This window comes from Xyrauchen texanus, chromosome 36 (assembly GCF_025860055.1).
Source record: "Xyrauchen texanus isolate HMW12.3.18 chromosome 36, RBS_HiC_50CHRs, whole genome shotgun sequence".
Taxonomy (NCBI): domain Eukaryota; kingdom Metazoa; phylum Chordata; class Actinopteri; order Cypriniformes; family Catostomidae; genus Xyrauchen; species Xyrauchen texanus.
In genome coordinates, this window is record NC_068311.1 from 36,616,953 (window position 1) to 36,638,247 (window position 21,295).

General features: G+C 41.6%; 1 protein-coding gene across 1 annotated transcript in view; it reads right to left on the reverse strand.

Annotated features, from left to right (window-relative positions):
- LOC127629876 (gap junction delta-2 protein-like) overlaps nucleotides 1–20,935 on the reverse strand; it is a 40,180-nt gene extending 19,245 nt beyond the window's left edge. Inside the window, exon 1 of the mRNA XM_052107164.1 lies at nucleotides 20,865–20,935. Within this exon, the coding sequence (XP_051963124.1) occupies nucleotides 20,865–20,935 (71 nt within the window). The remainder of the gene's footprint in view (nucleotides 1–20,864) is intronic.
- Between the last annotated feature and the right edge of the window lie 360 nt (nucleotides 20,936–21,295).

A 21,295-nucleotide genomic window follows, 5' to 3' on the forward strand; every position in this document is an offset into this window, starting at 1 on the left:
AATAACAAATCTTCTCAAGAACTGAGATGTTTCTTCTACATTAGACACTTATCTGAGTGAAGTTATTTTAAAAAGTGGTGGGGACAAAATTGGTGGGGACAAAGGCAAAAATTGCAAGGGACATGTCCCAACCTAAATATGGATGCAAGCCTAGTTAAAATCATTAAAATGCTACATTGTTGTCACATGAATTTACTATGTTGAATGTTTAATTTCTGCAAGTGGCATCCAGTTATCATCTCAAAAATATGGTTAATTTTGTAACCAATTTTGCATCAAAATTTATTAATCTTTGTCAGTCCAATCAAATCACAAAAAACCCTGCTTGATAGCTACAATGTCACAGCCAGGGGCTTTTGGGTCTTGGAGGTGCAGGCAGCATTTGTCTTGTTGGAAAGTGGACAAGATATTGTAACTGATCTCAAATGCCTTCTGTTTGCCTTCTGCCTTACATAAGAACAAACATCAAAAGTGTCCAATTCCACATCTAATTAAAGCAAATCAAGTAGTGTTAAGTTTAGGAGTTAGTGGTTCAGATAAGATAATTGTCATGCCGTATCATCATATGTTTTGCTCTTGTTCTTTCCTTCTACTCTTATGCCATCTATTGGCTCTCTTTTGTTACTTCTCTCCTTTTCCCTCGCTCCCCAGCTGTCTCTCGTCTCCCCTTAATTCTTCGTCAATTTCCTTCCCACCTGATTCCGTTTTCCCCGCTGATTAGCGCTCTACTTCTTTCCCTGCTTTCTCTGCCTTCATTGTCTGAGTCTCACTTGAGAACGCTACAAGCTGTTACTATCCACAGTCAGAATTGTCGCTGTCCAGTCCTGTCCCGTATTTGTTTCCGCTCCTCTGCACCCCTCTCTCCGTTAACAACCTGGATTTGTGTTCTATTCAGTTCGCCCCTCGCTGCTAGAGGTCTGGTTGTTTATGTTTACCTTTCGCCTCTCTAGGAGAAGACTTTGTGTTCTGTTGTGATCTAATTACGAACTTTCATTAAAGGCTGCTTTTTGTTATATCGCTTTTGGGTCCTCACTTACCGCACATCAGAAGACTCAGACCAGAAATGGACCCAGCGATCCCGAGTCCTCTTCTGCCGGCTGTCAAGCTCCAAGGGGCAATGTTAGGCAGACACGAGGGGGAGTTATCTGCTGCCCGACATGCCATTGAGGCCCTGGCTGCTCAGGTCGTCGACCTCACCGGTCAACTCCATACTCTTCGCCTCGACTCTTCGGCCGCTTCCAGGTCTTCCGGGCCCCCTGAGCCCAGGATCAACAACCCGCCCTGCTATGCTGGTGAGCCCACGGAGTGCCGCGCTTTTCTGACTCAATGCGATGTTGTTTTCTCTCTCCAGCCCACCACCTACTCCTTGAGCAGGGCCCGCGTCGCATACGTGCTTTCTCTCCTCTCCGGACGGGCTCGTGAGTGGGGCACGACCATCTGGGAGGCGGAGGCTGACTGCATTAACCACTATCAAGACTTCAGGAGGGAGATGATCCAGGTTTTTGACCGTTCCGTGTTCGGCGAAGAGGCCTCCCGAGTCCTGTCCTCACTACGTCAGGGTAAGCGGTCCATCACGGATTATTCCATCGAGTTCCGGACTCTCGCCGCCTCTTGCGACTGGAACGAGCCTGCCGTGCTCGCCCGCTTTCTGGAGGGTTTCTGCGCGGAGGTCAAGGACGAGATTCTCTCCCGTGAGGTTCCCACTCGAGTGGATTCCGCGATTGAACTCGCCATCCGCATCGAGAAAGGAATCAACCTTCACCGCCGGACCCGTAAGGCTGATTCTGCTTCTCTCTCAGCCCCTTTTTCCACTGCTCTACCATCCTCCTCCTTCGCCGCGCCGTCAGAACCCATGCGGTTAGGGGGCATCCGCATCTCGGCTACAGAGAAGGAGCGAGGAATTAACCATCGTCTCTGTCTTTACTGCGGCGCTGCTACTCATCTCGTCAGATCCTGTCCGGTAAAAGCCAGAGCTCACCAGTGATTGGAGAGCGACTGGTGAGCGCAACGACCCTGGCCTCTCCTTCAAGGTCCTGTTCCACATTCCCTGTCCACCTCCGTTGGACCGGCTCTTCCACTTCCTGCAAGGCTCTGATTGACTCTGGGGCAGAGGGCTGTTTTATGGACGAGACTTGGGCTCGAGAGCACAGCATTCCCCTTTCTGATTTAAGGGAGCCCTCGGCCCTGTTTGCCCTGGACGGTAGTCCCCTCCCCGGGATTCAGCGTGAGACGCTACCCTTGACCCTCACTGTCTCTGGTAATCACAGCGAGACCATTTCCTTTTTTATTTTTCAGTCACCGTTTGCTCCTATTGTTTTAGGCCACCCTTGGCTAGTTCAACATAACCCCTCCATTAATTGGTCTAAGAACACCATCCTCTCTTGGAATGTCTCTTGTTATGTGAAATGTTTAACGTCTGCTATTCCCCCCATCTCCTCTGTCTCTCTCTCTCAGGAGGAGCCTGGTGATTTGACTGGTGTGCCAGAGGACTATCACGATTTGCGAGCGGTGTTCTGTTGTTCCCGAGCCGCTTCCCTCCCTCCGCACCGCTCATATGATTGTAAGATCGAGCTCCTCCCAGGAGCCACTCCCCCCGCGGTAGACTTTACTCTCTGTCGGTTCCCGAGCGCCAAGCCCTTGAGGATTATTTATCCGCCTCGCTCGACGCCGGTACCATAGTCCCCTCCTCTTCTCCCGCCGGGGCGGGAGTTTTTTTTGTTAAGAAAAAGGACGGCTCTCTTTGGCCATGCATTGATTATCGAGAGCTGAATGACATTACAGTTAAGAATCGTTACCCGCTCCCTCTGATGTCTTCAGCCTTCGAGATCTTGCAGGGAGCCAGATATTTTACTAAATTGGATCTGCGTAACGCTTACCATCTCGTGCGCATTAGGGAGGGGGACGAGTGGAAGACTGCATTTAATACCCCGTTAGGGCACTTTGAATATCGGGTCCTTCCGTTTGGCCTTGTCAACGCCCCAGCTGTCTTTCAGGCGCTGATCAACGACGTCCTAAGAGACATGCTGAACATTTTTGTTTTCATTTATCTCGACGATATTTTGATTTTTTCACCGTCACTCCAAATTCATGTCCTGCATGTTCGCCGCGTCCTTCAACGTTTATTGGAGAATCGCCTCTACGTTAAGGCAGAGAAGTGCACCTTCCATGCCCCTTCAGTAGTTTTTCTTGGCTCTGTCATTTCCGCCGCGGGTATTGAGATGGATTCTGCCAAGGTCCAAGCCGTGCTCGACTGGCCCACTCCTAAGTCACGCGTCGCGCTGCAGCGCTTTCTCGGTTTTGCCAATTTTTACCGACGCTTTATCCGCAATTTCAGTCAGGTGGCTTCCCCCCTGACCGCCCTCACGTCCGTCAAGACGCGCTTTAATTGGTCCGTCTCGGCCCAGAGGGCTTTTGACCTCCTTAAGAGCCGTTTTACGTCTGCGCCCATCCTTCTTACCCCGGATTTGTCTAGACAGTTCATCGTCGAGGTAGACGTGTCCGAAGTAGGCGTGGGAGCCATTCTCTCCCAGCGTTCCGCTGCTGACCACAAGGTCCACCCTTGCGCGTTCTTTTCCCATCGCCTGTCTCCGTCCGAACGTAATTACGATGTGGGGAATCGTGAGTTGCTCGCCATCTGCCTCGCTTTAGGCGAATGGCAACAATGGTTGGAGGGGGCGACCGTTCCGTTTATCGTTTGGACGGACCATAGAAATTTAGAGTACATTCGTTCCGCTAAACGTCTTAATGCGCGCCAGGCTCGCTGGGCTCTATTTTTCACTCGATTCGAGTTTGTTATCTCCTACCGTCCGGGCTCTAAGAACATCAAGCCTGATGCCCTGTCGCGCCTCTTTCCTTCCTCGGTCCCCACGGACTCAAAGGAGATCCTCCCTAAGGGTTGCGTCATTGGGGCGGCGGTATGGGGAATCGAGAGCGGGTTAAGCGGGCTTGGTAACACTCTTTCTCCGCGTAACTGTCCTAAACATCTCCTTTTCGTTCCTACCTCCACTCGCCTAGCCGTTCTTCAGAGGGCCCACTCCGCCAAGTTGGCAGGCCACCCCGGCGTCCGGGGCACGCTCGCGTCCATTCGCCAGTGCTTTTGGTGGCCCACTCGAGAGCGTGATACGCGGCGTTTCATAGCAGCTTGCTCCATCTGCGCTCAGACTAAGTCCGGTAACTCCCCCCGGCGGGTCTCCTGAGACCACTTCCCATCCCCTCGCGACCGTGGTCCCATATTGCCCTAGACTTCATCACTGGTCTTCCTTCGTCGGCTGGTAAGACTGTTATTCTCACGGTTATTGATTGTTTCTCCAAGGCGGCCCATTTCATTCCCCTTGCTAAACTCCCCTCCACCAAGGAGACGGCACAGATTGTTGTCGAAAATGTTTTTCGCATTCACGGTCTCCCGTCCGACATCGTCTCAGACAGAGGTCCGCAGTTCACGTCTCTATTTTGGAGAGAGTTTTGTCACTTGATTGGGGCCTCCGTCAGTCTCTCGTCCGGCTTCCACCCTCAGTCTAACGGTCAAGCCGAACGGGCCAATCAGACTGTTGGCCGCATTCTGCGCAGCCTCTCCTTCCGCAACCCCGCGTCCTGGGCTGAGCACCTCCCCTGGGCTGAATACGCCCATAACTCCCTTCCGTCGTCCGCTACCGGTCTGTCCCCCTTTCAGTGTTGCCTTGGTTATCAACCTCCGCTGTTCACGTCGCAACTCGCCGACTCCAGCGTCCCCTCCGCTCAAGCTTTCATCCAACGTTTCGAACGCACTTGGCGGAGTGTTAGTTCAGCCCTGCGCCGTTTTAGAGCCCAGACAGTTAAGGCTGCTAATAAGCGTAGATCCAAGAGTCCCAGATACTGCCACGGTCAAAGGGTGTGGCTCTCCACCCTCAACCTTCCCCTTAGGTCCGCCCCTCGTAAACTGACCCCACGCTTCATCGGCCCGTTCCGAATTTCTCAGGTCATTAACCCCGTTGCGGTACAACTTCTTCTCCCCCGCTATCTTCGCAGTGTTCACCCGGTTTTCCACGTCTCCTGTGTCAAGCCCGCTGCCCGCGCTCCCACTCGTCCCTCTTCCCCCCCGTTCACGTTGAGGGCGTCCCCATCTACAGGGTCCGCAAAAGTCTAGACATGCGTCCCCGGGGCCGTGGTCATCAGTTTCTGGTCGATTGGGAGGGATACGGTCCCAAGGAGAGAAGTTGGGTTCCCTCTCGGGACGTTCTGGACCGTTCGCTGATTGGTGATTTCCTCCGGAACCGCCAGGTTTCCTCCTCGAGAGCGCCAGGAGATGCTCGCTGGGGGTACTGTCATGCCGTATCATCATATGTTTGGCTCTTGTTCTTTCCTTCTACTCTTATGCCATCTATTGGCTCTCTTTTGTTACTTCTCTCCTTTTCCCTCGCTCCCCAGCTGTCTCTCGTCTCCCCTTAATTCTTCGTCAATTTCCTTTCCACCTGATTCCGTTTTCCCCACTGATTAGCGCTCTACTTCTTTCCCTGCTTTCTCTGCCTTCATTGTCTGAGTCTCACTTGAGAACGCTACACTCTGTTACTATCCACAGTCAGAATTGTCGCTGTCCAGTCCTGTCCCGTATTTGTTGCTCCTCTGCACCCCTCTCTCCATTAACAACCTGGATTTGTGTTCTATTCAGTTCGCCCCTCGCTGCTAGAGGTCTGGTTGTTTATGTTTACCTTTCGCCTCTCTAGGAGAAGACTTTGTGTTCTGTTGTGATCTAATTACGAACTTTCATTAAAGACTGCGTTTTGTTATATCGCTTTTGGGTCCTCACTTACCGCACATCAATAATAATGACATATCACTCGTAATTCTTCCAGTTGTGCCTTGCCTTTATAATTTGTATTCAAAAAATATTCTTGTATTCTGAATACGTTACGTTTTTATGTGATGTATCGGAATACATTACTGAATACATTTAAGAGTTAGTTTTTAGTCTTCAGCTCAGAATACCTTCATTAACTATTCTGCCCAAACCTAAATATTATGACCACCTGCATAATATGCTGTTGGTCCTCTGCGTGCCGCCAAACCAGCGCCGACCCGCCAAGGCATGGACTCTACATGACCCCTGAAGTTGTCCTGTGGTATCTGGCACCAAGACATTAGCAGCAGACCCTTCAAATCCTGTATGTTGCGAGGTGGAGCTGACGTGGATCAGACTTGTTGGTCCAGCACATCCCACAAATGCTCAATTGGATTGAGACCTGGGGAATTTGGAGGTCACTGCAACACCTTGAACACTTTATCATGTTCCTCTAACCATTCCTTAACAATGTGAGCTGGGTGGCAGGGCGCATTATTCTACTGAAAGAAAATACTGCCATCAGGGAATACCATTGCCATGAAGGGGTGTACCTGGTCTGCGACAATGTTTAGGTAGGTACGTGTCACCTGAATGGCCGGACCCAGGGTTTCCCAGCAGAACATTTCTCAGAGCTTCACACTCCCTTCATTGGGTTGTTGTCTTCCAACAGTACACCCTGGTGCCATCTGTTCCCGTGATGTAAAAGAAAACGGGACTCATAGGACCAGGCAACTGTCTTCCACTGCTCCAAGGTCCAGTTCCAATGCTCAATTGCCCATTGTATGTGCTTTCAATGGTAGACAGGGGTCATCATGGGCACTCTGACAGGTCTGCGGCTACCCAGCCCCATACAGGGTGCGATGCACTGTGTGTTGTGACACATTCCTCGTGTAACCATCATAAAAATTTTCAGTGACTTGTGCCACAGTAGGCTTTCTGTCGGTTTGGACAAGACGAGATAGCCTTTGTTGCCCTTGCACATTGATGAGCCTTGAGTGCCCAACACCCTGTTGCCGGTTTGTGGTTTGTGCCTCCTTGGACCACTGTCGGTAGATACTCACCAATGCTGACCGCGAGCACCCCACAAGCCTTGCTGTTTTAGAGATGCTCTAATCCAGTCATATGGCCATAATTTGCAACTACAAAGCCGCTCAGGTCTTTACTCCTCTCCATTTCTCCTGCAGTCAACATGATGACATTTAATATACCCAGACCTTTATATGTGTCCTTGTTAGGAGATGTTCAGCGTTATTTGCTTCACCTGTGAGTGGTCATAATGATTTGCCTCATCGATGTATCTTACTATCAATCATCATCGAGTGCTTAAACCAGCTTCTTTTACTGATCTCATGGACGCAGGACAGCATGCATCTCAAATTTAAATGATCCCCTACACACTAGCCTCAGCAGTATACTGTACTGTTGCTCAGCTGTTTCAATCTTTGAGCGAAGAACAAAGAAGCTGTGAGTGTATCAGAGCCTTTAGAGTTAGGGGTTTGTTCAAACCACTAACCCTCACTATGAGCAATATGTAATAGTGTTTGTGTGAGTGTTAATTGTATGGATGTATGATGATGTTCACACCATGAGGGAGAGAAGATATGGGCTCCACAATTCAATCCCCCTGAAAATCTACCCCCCAAAAAACCCCAACAGTGCCCAAAGCATCACTTTATCTCCATCTGCCTGTTACCACGGCAACAACACAGGGCAGAAAACTGGAGAGAATAAGGGGAAAGGAGAGGGAGTGATTTATGTGTTTGTGCTCAATTATGAAAGAAGAACCTGCTATATTGAGACACCACAGTCTATTCAGCCTCTATTTCAGTTCCAGCAGTGCACAAATTCACTGCCTCTGATAGCAGCAATTACACAGGCATGTCGACAACTCTGATCAAGAGAACACAAAAGAGATGGGAGAAAAGAGGGAAGTGGTTGTTTTGAAAAGCATTTTCTCCAGTCAACAAACGGTTCAGTTTTATGGTGTTGGTTCTTTGTCTTCCTACTGCTTTAGGATATAAGGAGGAAAGGCCAAAAGGTGTAAAGCAGATAAGGAACTATTGTGTGGTGTGTGAATCAATGAAAGCTGAAAGCTCATGCTGGATTTCAGAGTAGTTTTAGCTTGTGGCATTTTCAGCTCAGCCATGGACTATCAGGTGTGACTGGGTTCAGACTTTCTCTCTCTCTCTCTCTCTCTCTCTCTCTCTCTCTCTCTCTCTCCTCTCTCTCTCTCTCTCTCTTTACATGCATAGTTTACACTTTAATTACTGCATTTATCAATTAACTAAGTAATTATAACCTAACCTATTTCTAATTATATAAAATTTTCTCCATTTACTCATACTTCTCTGAGGCCATAATGAAAGGATGTATAAATCTGAATGCATTAAACATTTGAACATATAACTGTATTTTATACCACAGCATTGTGGAATTCTTCATTTGATTGGTTGAAAGATGTTCCAAGGTCACAGTGCAACAGTGTGTGCCAATTTTTTGAATACATCCGTCTTCTCCATAGAAATAAATAAATAAAAAAAAACTCTGCATTAAAGGTTTCCAAGCAATGAACCAAACCAACCAGCTCTGAAATGAATCACAACATTACAAACTCTGATTTGAAGCAAAAGTAAAACAATATGAAACTATTGATTTAAAGTCACTGCCAGGCTGACTCGATTACATCATTTGCAATGCCTCATGGTAATGGGCTGAGCTCTTTTGCTGCAGTTTCTGTTTCTGTAGCAACAGTTTACTTTACAATCAGCTTCTCTGATTGGTGGCTGTCTCTTTAAGATTCTGGACAGTGTAGTTCTTTAGTGGGAATTTGTCAAATAAACACAGTTCTTTTAAATTTAAGTTAAAACAGCACTGACTTGTGGCATCTAAAGCAACATATCATCACTTAACATCCTCTGAGCTCACGGTAGGTCTATATTGAAAGGTTTATGGTGTTTCTTCAACTTTGGGCATTTTCATGTCCCTGGGTTTAATTTCATTAAAACCAACATATTTGTACCTTTTTCATTAAGTTCTATGGAGGTCATTTCAAATTACAACACTACTCAGACTTTCAGTATTAAACTATGAAAACCACACCAAACACTTTTGCCCCTAATAAGGTTTTCTTGTTAAAGTTGCATTCTGTGATTTGGGGCTAGTTGAAAAAGTTTTACACGTTAACGAATTCATTGTGTTTTTTTTAAGAATGATCTGAATGGTGTGCACTCACGTGAGATGAAGACTAATAGTTTTCTATAAAAAAGTATTTTTATTATACATGGTAGTGACGCCGATGTTGCTTCTTTTTTGTAGAACAGTAAAGGAATTATTAATTGTTTAGACCATTCTCTAAAATAGTATCAGTGGAATTTACAGAACATTCATACAAGTTTCGCATAAGCACGAGAGTCATATGGGCTGGAGTGACATGAGTAATCTATGACAGATTTTTAATTTTGGGTGAACTATTCCTTGGTGAAATGAATAGTATTTTCAAAAAATATGTAATAATGCAAACTGACATGAGATAAATAATTCAATCATATAAATTCTCCAGAATAAGCGGTTCTAATCTATATGGAGCTGGGTACCACCATGTTGAGATCACATAACCAGCCAAATACTACTCACTTTATCTCTGTAATATTCCTGGTTTGCGAAACTCGCAAAAATAAGCCTGATAATAAGGCACTCCTACAATGGCATTTTGTAACCAAATACTTGTGTGAAGCTGCATCCACACCGATAGGTGTCAGTATAGAGTGAAAGACCTTCATTGTATCAGTAAGCAAAACATGAACAAGAATATTACTAAAGTTTGACAGCATAAGTGGTGTATAAATGCAAATTGTGTTCTCTATCTAATACCATCACTGTACCATGCTACTGCCACAGTGTTTCATGGTAAGTTGACCTTGTGGTTTCCCTTCCACAAACCCAGCAGATACAAACACATGTCTTTACATAGACAGACAGAGTGATTGGCCTCTATTGCTGCTCTCTAAGCAGAAGGACAGGAGAGGAAGGGCCCCACGCACAGTTCTGTGCCAGGATGACCATCCGTTTACCATCACTGACTTCCAAAATTCAGCCTGACACACATACAGTACATGAACACACTGACACAGCCACAAGTCAGCAACAGGAAGTGACCGCTATGCAAGAGTGTTTTTGGCTGATTTTTACTTGAGCACTCACATATAGCTTTTAGGGGTCTTTGTTGCTATTTATGTGTATTTGTGTGGTGCGTTAATGGATCTTTTAGTCTAAATGTGTCTTTGGTGGGGCTAAAGTTAAAGTACATTGCATAACCAGGATTCTGCCATTAAGATTTGTGTTGTCTTTCTCTCTCTGTCCCTTTATTGTTTAAATTCTACTGGTCTAAACAACACATCCCTTCAGGATTACACCACAGTGCTGATGTACAGTATACTCAGTCTGTCACTGAGTGGAATTACACTCAAGTTAAAGCCATCTTACAGACTCATCTTCCATTGTGATGTCACATCCTGCATTGACTACCCAAATGCAAATTAAGTTGAATGTGGAATGTTTCTACTTAATATGTAAGAATTCCAAGCAAAAAGGCGTTCCATTACCCGATGCTCAGAACATGATGTAGAAGGAATCAAAGTCTCTCAACACAAATTGCAGAGGATAAACAATGCTATGCAGAGCTAACATTTGATTTGCATGGAATAGTAAAGTTTATGTATATAGTGTGTTCTCACGTCATACACCCTAGATTTTCGCACAAATGTACAACTTGCAAGTCCTAATACAAGTGCATTTCTATTGCAATTTTCCAAGTAAGCAGTTCAACATTCCATGTTACACACGAATAGAGATGGATCTGCCAATGTCTAATCAGCAATGTGTTTCCCATTCAATGACATAACACTCTTAACCACCAAAGTACGATGCATAGTTGGAGAAAGTAACTAGCTAGTCGGGACTGATTCCCAAAATCATAGTAACTCTGTTGTTCGAACCACGTTGGTTCAACAATATAGATCTGTTTTTTTTTCACATGATCAGAATCAGAATTCTCTTTAGTGGCCAGGCACTTACTAGGAATTTGATTTGGTGTTTTGGTCCAAGGACAATTAAACATGCCACATCAAGACTCAAAATGTACATAGAATTACAACATACAATATACAATACACAATATAAAAAAACAATATAACAAATATTAATATACATTTGAATACAATGCAAATACAATACCCAGGGGGTAGAGTAATAACTTCTGTGGAGTTTGAATGGATTTAATATTATAATTGCTCATTTACATGGGCTCCAGTTAGCCGTTTGTTGTGAGAAAGCTACTTAAGATACGAAAGTGCCATTTGTGTTTACATGTGCTGTGTAGTGGCTTTGTGCTGCAATGAAGGGGTTTCCCTCTTACCTCATACTCCAAGAATCTCCTGGCGCACCTGAGCAAATACGCACATGTGCACTCTTCAAAAACATATAAGAATAACACTTATGCGTTTATTTGTACACATAGCAGTGTTGTCCAGCAGAAACCTGTGTTGTCACGGTACCAAATATTTCACAGTTTTTAATACCAATGTCAATACCACAGCAAAAACATTCTAATATATAGTGGAACACAAAAGTAGAAAATATTCTAATATTCAGTGTGCTATTGAACGCACCAGTTTAGCTATTTTTAATAATTTCAGAATAGTTTTAATCATAGTTGAATAATTATTATTATTTTCCAGAACTTGTTTTAAAGTTTAATTTCAGCATCAACGTGATGTATAATCAATTAATTCTTAAAACTTTGCTTGATTATTGTTATTATTATTTTTACTACTACAGTGAATATTACATTTGACTATGCAGTTATTATATATTTCTGTCACAATTTCTTCAATTTCAGTCATCTAGTTTTATTTATTAATATAAATATTTCTAAAGGTAAGGGGGACATGTCCTCTCATCCCAGATTATAATTGTTGCCACGGCCCCACCTTTATTATGTGCTATTAAAATACATTTTAATGATTGAAAATGTACATAAGGGCAATATAAATATTTTAAATGTTCATTCAATACACAACGTACATTTATGAAATTACCAGGGAAATGAAAAAGAAAAATGTGTATGGATAATAAAAAAATTATGGAAATTCTAAAACTTTATTGTTTGTAAAATGTTGTTATTATTATTATTATTGTTATTATTATCAATTATATAATTATAAAATTATATACTATAATATATTACCAATTAAAATAATATTCCCAAGAAAATATGAAACATTTTTATTAGAAAAAGGACAAAATGAATAAACACCTGCAACATTTCTTCATGAATTGGCCGTTTTTCATATTATAAATGTTTCCAAAGCACCATAGCAATATTCATTCAAAAACATTTTTATTTATTTATTTTTCAAATTCATCACTATATTCAATTAATTGTAATATTACGATAAAGGAAAATGTATTAATGTGAGTTCCATTTTTAAAATTGTGAGTTTACTATTTCATGAAATATATTAAGAGAAATACAGAATAATGGGGACATGAAAATGCATAGTAGGAATTCAATTTTTGTCTGCAGATATTGTGAAAATGTGTTTCTTGAAAGCAGCAAGATGTTGCCCATGGGGTTACACAGATGTACATGCAAGGTATGAATGTGTATTTGTGTGTGTGTGTGTGTGTGTGTGTGTGTGTGTGTGTGTGTGTGTGTGTGTGTGTGTGTGTGTGTGTGTGTGTTTAAAGGTTAATGGTCTTTAGAGTTCCATTTACAGGCTGGTCTCAGACTTTAGGGACAAACTAGACATAAAGACAATCACACAATATCACTCCTAAACCACATTCTTTGTATAATTGTTATGACAATCATCTTGTGCATTTCTCCTGTCCTTATAGGATCCTTCTCATGTCATCTTCCATCAAGCTGTGTGAGATTCTGATGTTGTCAGAGCAGTTACACACTGATTTATTCTTTATTTGTTGAGGAGAGTCACAGTTAAATGTCTTTCCAATTCTCAGTGGTAATCTGCCACGCACCCCTTGTCCACTTCACTTCCAAATCCAAACCGAATGTAAAAACTCCATCCACTTTAAAGGAATATATTAACCAAAAATGAGTATTACGCCATTATTTGCTCACCCTCATGCTGATCTAAACTGATATTCTGTTTTTTTTCCCAGTGGAACGCAAAAGTAGAAGAATCATTCGCAGCTCTGTCCATACAACAAGGGGCTGTCAAGCTCCAAAAAAAAAAGAGATTTGACTTATGTGCTATATTCCAAGTCTTCTGAAGCCATACATTAAGTCTTTTTTTGTTTCATTTACTGATAATGTTCTCATCCACTGAAGCTTGGATCTAACCTGCATTCATATCTGCCTAATCTCATGAAAATTATGTTATGACTTTTTTGAAAAATGATATCACATGGTTTCTTGCACATATCTCAGCAGTTTTTAGGTGAAATGTCTACCGTGTGACGCTTTAATGGTTAATGGTTAAAGGGTAATGCTCTATTGAGTTTTAAATCAACAAAACTGACGTCTCTACTCTAAACCTCCAGCTCTTTCTTAAAACTCCTAATCACCTGTCATGTTGATTTGTTTATGCTGTTTGGTATAACTTCTGTCTTCACAGTGTGTAGTGCTGTTCATCCGTGACATGTAAGCGAGGCATAGTTCTAGCGGGAAGACTAGCAGCTGTTCATCATCACACCATTAGCTGGGTAATTCCTAGCCAATCACACGTAAGCCGTTGCTTTATAAGTCTGCTCACAATCTATCACATTGCTGTTTCAGCGTGCTAACACGGCAACCTCCACCACCCCACCACCACCAGTTGAGCCCTCTCCCGCACAGGGGTAGGCTCCTCGCCCCTGCCTCCTATCTCCGGCAGGATATGACGAGTACAACTCCCTCGGACTGCCAGACGGGGCCTACGCCTAAGAGAGACGTTACTTTTCTGTTTTCCATTCATCAAATAAATGGCATCTTAAACCTCACTTAAGCCTGCGTGTCTTCCCGATAGAAGTACATTTTTAGGCCAACCTAGAAGGCTAATTCGCCATGGGATCTCTGGATTTTCCTATGGGTTTTAATAAAGTGGTTTTTTAACTTATGAGTTAAATAAGGTCTGTGGTAAACATTATTTGACGATAGGTGGACATTACACACTTTCATATCAAATTTTACACATAAGTTTAAAAACCCCATTATAAAAACCAATAGAAAAGTACAGAGGGAACCCATGGCGGACAGCTGTATTATCTTGCTGTAATAGAGATTGTAGACTATTGTGTCTAAAATAGATACATTTTTGCTTTGTAATCTGGATGAAATCTTTGTTGATGTTGAATGGCAAAAGGATTGATGATTTGGAAATGTGTGTCATCATAACACATCTCCTCTGAGGTTTCATGTTATTGCACACAATCCAATGCAGAACTGATATAATCCAAGGGCTAAAACCTCCATACAGGGAAGAAGGAATGAAAAAATGGATGGAGGGTAGAGAGAGGGCACAGACAACAGCCAACAGCCTGTGGTTCAGGAAGTCATGGTGTGAATCATGCACTAGTTTGTGTGTGTGTGTGTGTGTGTGTGTGTGTGTGTGTGTGTGTGTGTGTGTGCTGTTGTGAATGTGTAAATGCATATTTTAATAACAGGGTGTAAATGAATGATTGAACAGTCAAATATCAAGTTTGAAAACAAAAAATTATTGGAATGGAAAGTCAAATCCACTGTGATCAAGCTGTCACTCACTAAAGTTCACAAAGACACACATCGAGAATCACACATAATACCATAAGCCTGTGCAGCTATAAATACCCTCCAGATTATATGCAGCTATCTGCAGCAGTGTTGTGGAGGAACTAAAAGTAGTAATGCTTCTAATGTAACTAAATTTTTCTATAACTAAGCAAAGTCCCTGCACTGTTTTTTAGTTCTTTTTTTTTTTTTTATAGCTTTTTGATAGTTATTCTGCTGATGTTTTCGGCTTGTTATCTATTCTTTATGCTCCATTATCTGTTCAGGTTTTATGCTGTCACCCTATTTTAAATAGTTCAATAGTTCCAAAATAATTTCTCTGTCAGAAACAAATAAATAACAAATTATTTAATCTGTTATATATCAGTTATATTTAAAAGACAATGCCCCCATTGGTTTCAACATAAGTACAGTAGTTACTTTGTTATGAGCTTGTGGTTAACTACTTTATCACAAGGGTAGCTTGACTGTAGTTGAACTGCAAAATTATCATTAGATTACAATAATAATAAGACTAGAGAATTAACTCACTGTAGAAAAAATCCTGTTAAATTTAAGGTAAAAAAACTGGCAGATGTGGTTGCCAGAAATTCACTGTAAACCAATACGGTAACCACGTATCGGGTAATTTTGATGTCTGTATATTTTATGGTGCATTATCGTCCTTTATATCATTAAATGATAAACTTGATATTAACCTTCTGAATTTTTTATAGCGTGTTGCAAAATATTTGGTAACACTAAATGAATGTACCTTTTGTTAAATATTTATAAAGTTGACTAGAAAGACATTAACAAATGCATTATAAATGATTAATATGCAGTCATAACAACTTTTGTGCAATATTTGCCAAACAGTGAGCATTTTAACTTACATGTTGTAAATTCTTAATAAATACACTTGTTCATTCTTACTGTATATTAATGAAATACAAGATTAATGACACAATGCAGCAATAATAGATTAAAGGGAGGGATTATGCCACTTTGCTACAGTACGTTTTGTGTTTATATGTCTTCCTGTAATGTCTTGACACACTTGTGTTGTCTCTTTTCTTGTTATGTTGATGTGAAAAGAATGGTGCTACTCCAAGTGCTGTCCAAATTTATCTAGTCCTAGTTACCTAAAATCCTCAGCAAAAACACTTCTCAGTTCTTCATGCTTATTCACAGCGTATATCATATAATAATGCCTGATGAGCATTAAACTATAATGAACATAAATGCTTCATATGTGTGCTTCGTATCTTTACATTAAAGTACATTTTCATTGGCTATTATTGTTAAATAAGTGTTTTTAATCATTTATAACATGCAAGGTAAAATGGCTCTCTGAAAGGCAAGTATTGCATGGCAGTAGCTCTTTTTATTCATGTTGGTATAATCATGTATCAATGATTAATAATGCATGTGTAAATTAATTATTAGTTATTATTGAAACCCTTTATAAACTATTAACAAAGGGAACATTAATTTAAATTGCTACCAAATATTTTTGCAATTAGTAAAGCTGTGCGATATAGTTAAAAAATTATACCCAGTTATAATGTTTGACAATATTAAGTATATCTCGACATTTCTGTATTTGCTCTGAAATGGCTTAAAAGGGTGACTTTTTTCAATCAGATGAGCCATCATTTCAACCTAATAGCCATTGTAGCTTAAGAGATTCAAAGACAAATACACATACACACCCCTCTGCTTCATGTGGCATCCTGATCACCTTGTCTTGGACATTATCCCTTACTTGTGTGTGTAAGATACACATCTATCCAATATTCAGTGTGAACAGCACAGCCACTTGTCTGCAGCACATCTTGGGGTGTCAGACTCTATTTCAAGATGTCCTTTGCTGAATAATTGCTTGTGAATTAAAACATATTATGAACAAATACAGCGCACCTTCTCTACATAGCTCATTTGGATTAATATATTTTTAAATGGCTTCTCAATAACCTCAAAGTACAACTAAGTCGATTATGTGTAAATCATGCTATAAAACTACCCTTAGTACTGGAAGGCACGCCTCAAATTAACTTAAATTAACAAAAGAGCATGAAGGCTATTTATTTGAGGAGCATCAAACACATAAAACATCTATCAATATCGAGTGATGAGAAAATAGCGTAATAAGGAACTACTCGCATCAATCAATCAGATTCAAACAATATCTTTGAATTGCACCAGCTCTGTTCAAACTAAATGTAAGCATTGCTTGCCTGTGCAAAACTTGTTGCCATGATGCTAAGGTGTTTGCCAGAATGTTACTATGTGGTTTCTAGAGTGTTCTGAGTGGTTGCAAAGTGGTTTCTTACTGGCTCACAAGAGCCTACCCCCAAGTCTCCATGATATTTTGGTCTCTAGATATGGCTTGAGTTCCTACTTAAATGTAATTATTATCTGCCAGGGGTAAAAATTGTTAAGAGCTTTTTCTTAAAATGCTCAGATGAAAAGCCAAGAACATTCTTCTACTAACCCCATCCATAATGACAGAAATTAATTAACCTCAAAGTAACAGCTCACTAATAAAATCAAACTACCAGCTCACTAATGCCAAACATAATGAATGAAGCAGTCTCTTGAGACTAAGGCATACCCTGTCAAGTGTTGAGTAATTCACCATTTGCTGCCAAGCAGCCTGCGCTCAGTGAAGTGTGAGGGCAGTGGCTGGTGAGTGAGATCTGATCAGGGCAATCATACATATTCAGCCCTACAGCACTTCCACAAAAGTATCACTCTATTTCTGGCCAGCCAAATCTGTGCCAGGGTTGACAATGGCAGAATTACATGGCAAAAGCCATCCTGCTGAAACTCAGTCTCATGAATGGAATGGAGAAAGATTCAAGCATCTGTTGCCATGGAATCAAGGCTTATTTTGGGTCCTTGTGCAGCAATTAACTGCTAGTTCAGCAGAACAAGTCATTCCAGTCTATTAATACATGCCACACTCTGCTGAATGAGGAGCAGAGAGAGATACAGTCATTCATTACATCATTGCTTTCATGACTGGCCGATATAACAGTAAATACTATGTGACCAGAAGTGTTTTTGGAGCCTGAGCTACAAGTATCACAGCAGTTCCAATGTGAAATGTCCACTGTGTGGTGCCAAAAGCGAGTTTAATATTCTCCCAAACAGACAGGGTTTTTAAGGTTTATGTCCTGCCATATCGTGTTGTAAATAAAAAACCTTCTTCCCTACTCTAAACCTTGAACCTAAACCTAAACGATAGTGTTGTAAAAAGCAAATGTGGTATGAAAAACACAAATTCTGAAGCAAGCAAGACTTTTTCTGCTGCTTCTATTACCCATACAGCTCATGTAACACGTACTCTTCAGGACTCGTGCCCCAGTTCTTTAAATGGCTTAAATGGCTTTACCACATGGTTTTTAAAATATAAAATGTTTTCGTTGAATGTACTGTGATGTAAACTTTTTCATACCATAATATTTTGGTCATACCATACACATCTGATAACTATGGATGATGGTGATCTTCAGTATTCATATCATATATGATGCACTGTCAGTAGGTGAATTGCCAACATCCTGAATACGAAGCATTACCGGAGGGCTGTTTGGATGTCTATTCACCATTTCACACTCCATGTCTGCTGGCTGACTGCCTTCATGTGGCCTGCTTGACAGTGACTGCCTTCAATATAAATTCAGATGACAGGCTGTGGCAAATTAGACTATATTTCAGAAAATTGCATCAGAGTTTTAAGTACAAGGCACAAAGCACAGCACAGCTAAAGTCTAATGTCAAATGTGCAGCTTAAATGAGCTAAAACCACATGTAGCTCAAACAAGCAGTAAAACATATCTTTAAAAAGATGCTTGAGCTAGATCCGGAAAGACATTTGTATCCAGATTAGAAGAGGATAGTAGAATGTGAGGGGCTAAACAAGATGAGAAAATAGCATCACGTGAGCATTTGATGACTTGAGTTCTTACAAGCTTCAGTGGTTCAAACATTGGATCTGCTGAAGCTTGAGATCAACCAATAGGAGCTCACGCTGTATGCAGGATTAACTCAAAGCTCAGCCACAAGGTCATTCTCTCTCCACCATAAACCACCATTATGAGCAGATTACGCCATACTGTAATAATGGAAGATGAAAATGCCAAAGGCAAACCAGTTGCGAAATTTCTTATCCACATGATAATCAGGCAGGTCACGTTAGTCAAGCTTGCAATCAGCTGATGCTCAGCATATCATCATGTCTACCAATCCAACTGACCCTTCGCTGAGCACAGCCTTAAACTCTGACCAGTCTTTTCTTCGCAAAAGTTGCAGTCTGCCATTTCTCTGACAAGCCTACGGGAGTAATGTGTGTTTAGGTAGTCGCAGAATTTTATACAAATGATCCATAAAATGTAAAAATATTATTATAGTGACATAAGGTACCTAGAGAGGATACGAAATGTTTGTCGCTCTAAATTTGAGCCCACGTAAGAATATTATCAATTCCTCTTATGAGAATCCTACAGTGTAATTGTGCCTGGTTCTTGATTTACCAACCTAATATACAGTATTTAAAGTAATATTAATTGTCCATTCAATCATTTATGTAAATTAACAAATGTACCATGTTGCACTGTCAGAAATGTAAAAAAAAAAGAAGAAAACTACAAAAGTGCTGTTTAGAAAATGCCCTGTCTGCACAGCTGTGTGGCTGAGACCAGTCCACGAATAAACACATCTGCTTTGCGCTCACACAACTCTTTCCATTCTGTTGATCATTTATCCAGGTGCTATTTCGTTTCGCTTTTGGAGCGAGCAAAATGCACTCAAAAATAAGGTTAGTATGAAAGTGGAAGGCTCATTAATATTCATGAGGAAAGAGCTAATTGATTGGTCAATGTCATGTTCTGCTCACCTGCCATCCTACGTTTCTGAAATTGGCTCGCAGGCCTTGAGACATATCTAGGCTCCACAATATCATAGAGCACACCTGTAATTAATTTCTGCCATTTAAAGAATAGCACACCTCTTCTCAAAATTTTGCCCAATTATCATTTTAGGCCATGATGCTCAAACAAAAGGTGCAATGCATTCAAAACACCACTGAGCTACAGTGGTTATGTTTATCAGGAAGTTAACATTATGTATGGCTTAAAGGTGCTGTCAGCGATTTTAGCGTTCTGAAGCTTTGAGTGTGAGCCGTGAATTAGCCATGCACCCTCATTCCAAATCCCCACCCTCGAAAGATAATTTTGAAACAAAAACCAAGCAAAACAGCAGCATTGTTTGTTTCTGCTGCTGTCAAATTCAACAGTGGCACAATAAGCACCCCCAAACATTATGCAGCCTCAATGATCTGCTACAAATGAGAACAAGCAAAATGATTGGCAGGTGAAAAGCGTCAATGTCTGCGGTTCGCAGACACATTTTTTTTGCTGTTTACAAAGTCTAGAGACTGGTGAGATATCTCAGTACACTTATTACATAAATATCTTTAAGGGAGTAGGAAAACATTTTGTATACCTTACCATGAAAAAATCGCCAGAATGTAAGGAACGACATGTGGACAGTCTGCATCTTTGAGCATCATTGGCGGAAGCGCCTGCTATTGACTGTGCTAAAAGAATATCACAAAATAGTCATTGTGCATATATGTCGAATGAAGGTCTGCTTTCCGACTCGGACGCAGTGGGACACGACAAACTGTTGGGTTTCAGGGTCATTTTTCAAGTATAATTTTTGGGTTCAGTCAGGTTTTGATTGGATGAAAAAAGACATCCAGAACAGATGAGTTAGAGGCTGTTCACTCTGAATGTGTTTTGTGTGCATCTGCATTGTTTTTAAATTGTTTTTTAAGTAAACACATGCTTATCTTTGTCCTTTGTGCTGTGTCTTGAACTTAAGGGGGCACAAGGGGAACAAAAAGAACACCTATAAGCCTATCTATATATCTATATGTCTGTCTGTCTGTCTGTCTGACTGACTGACTGACTCTGTTTGTATGTCTGTCTGTCTGTCTGTCTGACTGACTGACTCTGTCTGTCTGACTGACCGACCGACCGACCGACCGTCCGTCCCTCCGTCTATCTGTCCATCCGGCCGTCCGTCCGTCCGTCTATCTATCTATTATAGGTTGGGAACCACTGCTCCAGCCTTTACTTAAGTTATAAAACTATATATTTGAATGCATATTAAACTGGGTTAGGAGAAAGTATTTAATATAAAAAATTGCACACACCACCAAGTACCAAATTCATATTATTTTTTAAAACTGAGCAGACTGGCCAAGCATTACATAGATTTTGCATTTCTTACCTTCCGATCATTGTCGAGTGCTGTTGCACAGCGGCCTCTAGGAGGCGCTCTAGAATGGTCCATTCTCCCATGGTTGGGTGCTGAAGGCATCCAGGGGTCCCTGAACTCTGTCTCGGACTCCAAACGATCCTTCAAGTGGACTTCCAAAGAGACCCTACAGTCTATGTGACCTCTCTTTGAGGTAGTAAAAAGCAACAGAGGCACTCCGCTCCTACAAATAGTCCTTTGGATGGCTCAAGAAGACACGTGCACTCATGGTTCCTCCACACCTGCTTTTTCTCTTTGGGTCTGAAGTTCTCAGGTGGCAGTTACTAGGTGAGAGCAATTACATTAAAGGTGCAATATTGGAGATCTGTACTTGTGTCTGGTCCCTGGATGCCTTGGCATTCTCAAGTGCTATCTGGACTATCTTTGCTTAGTTTTAAATCTAA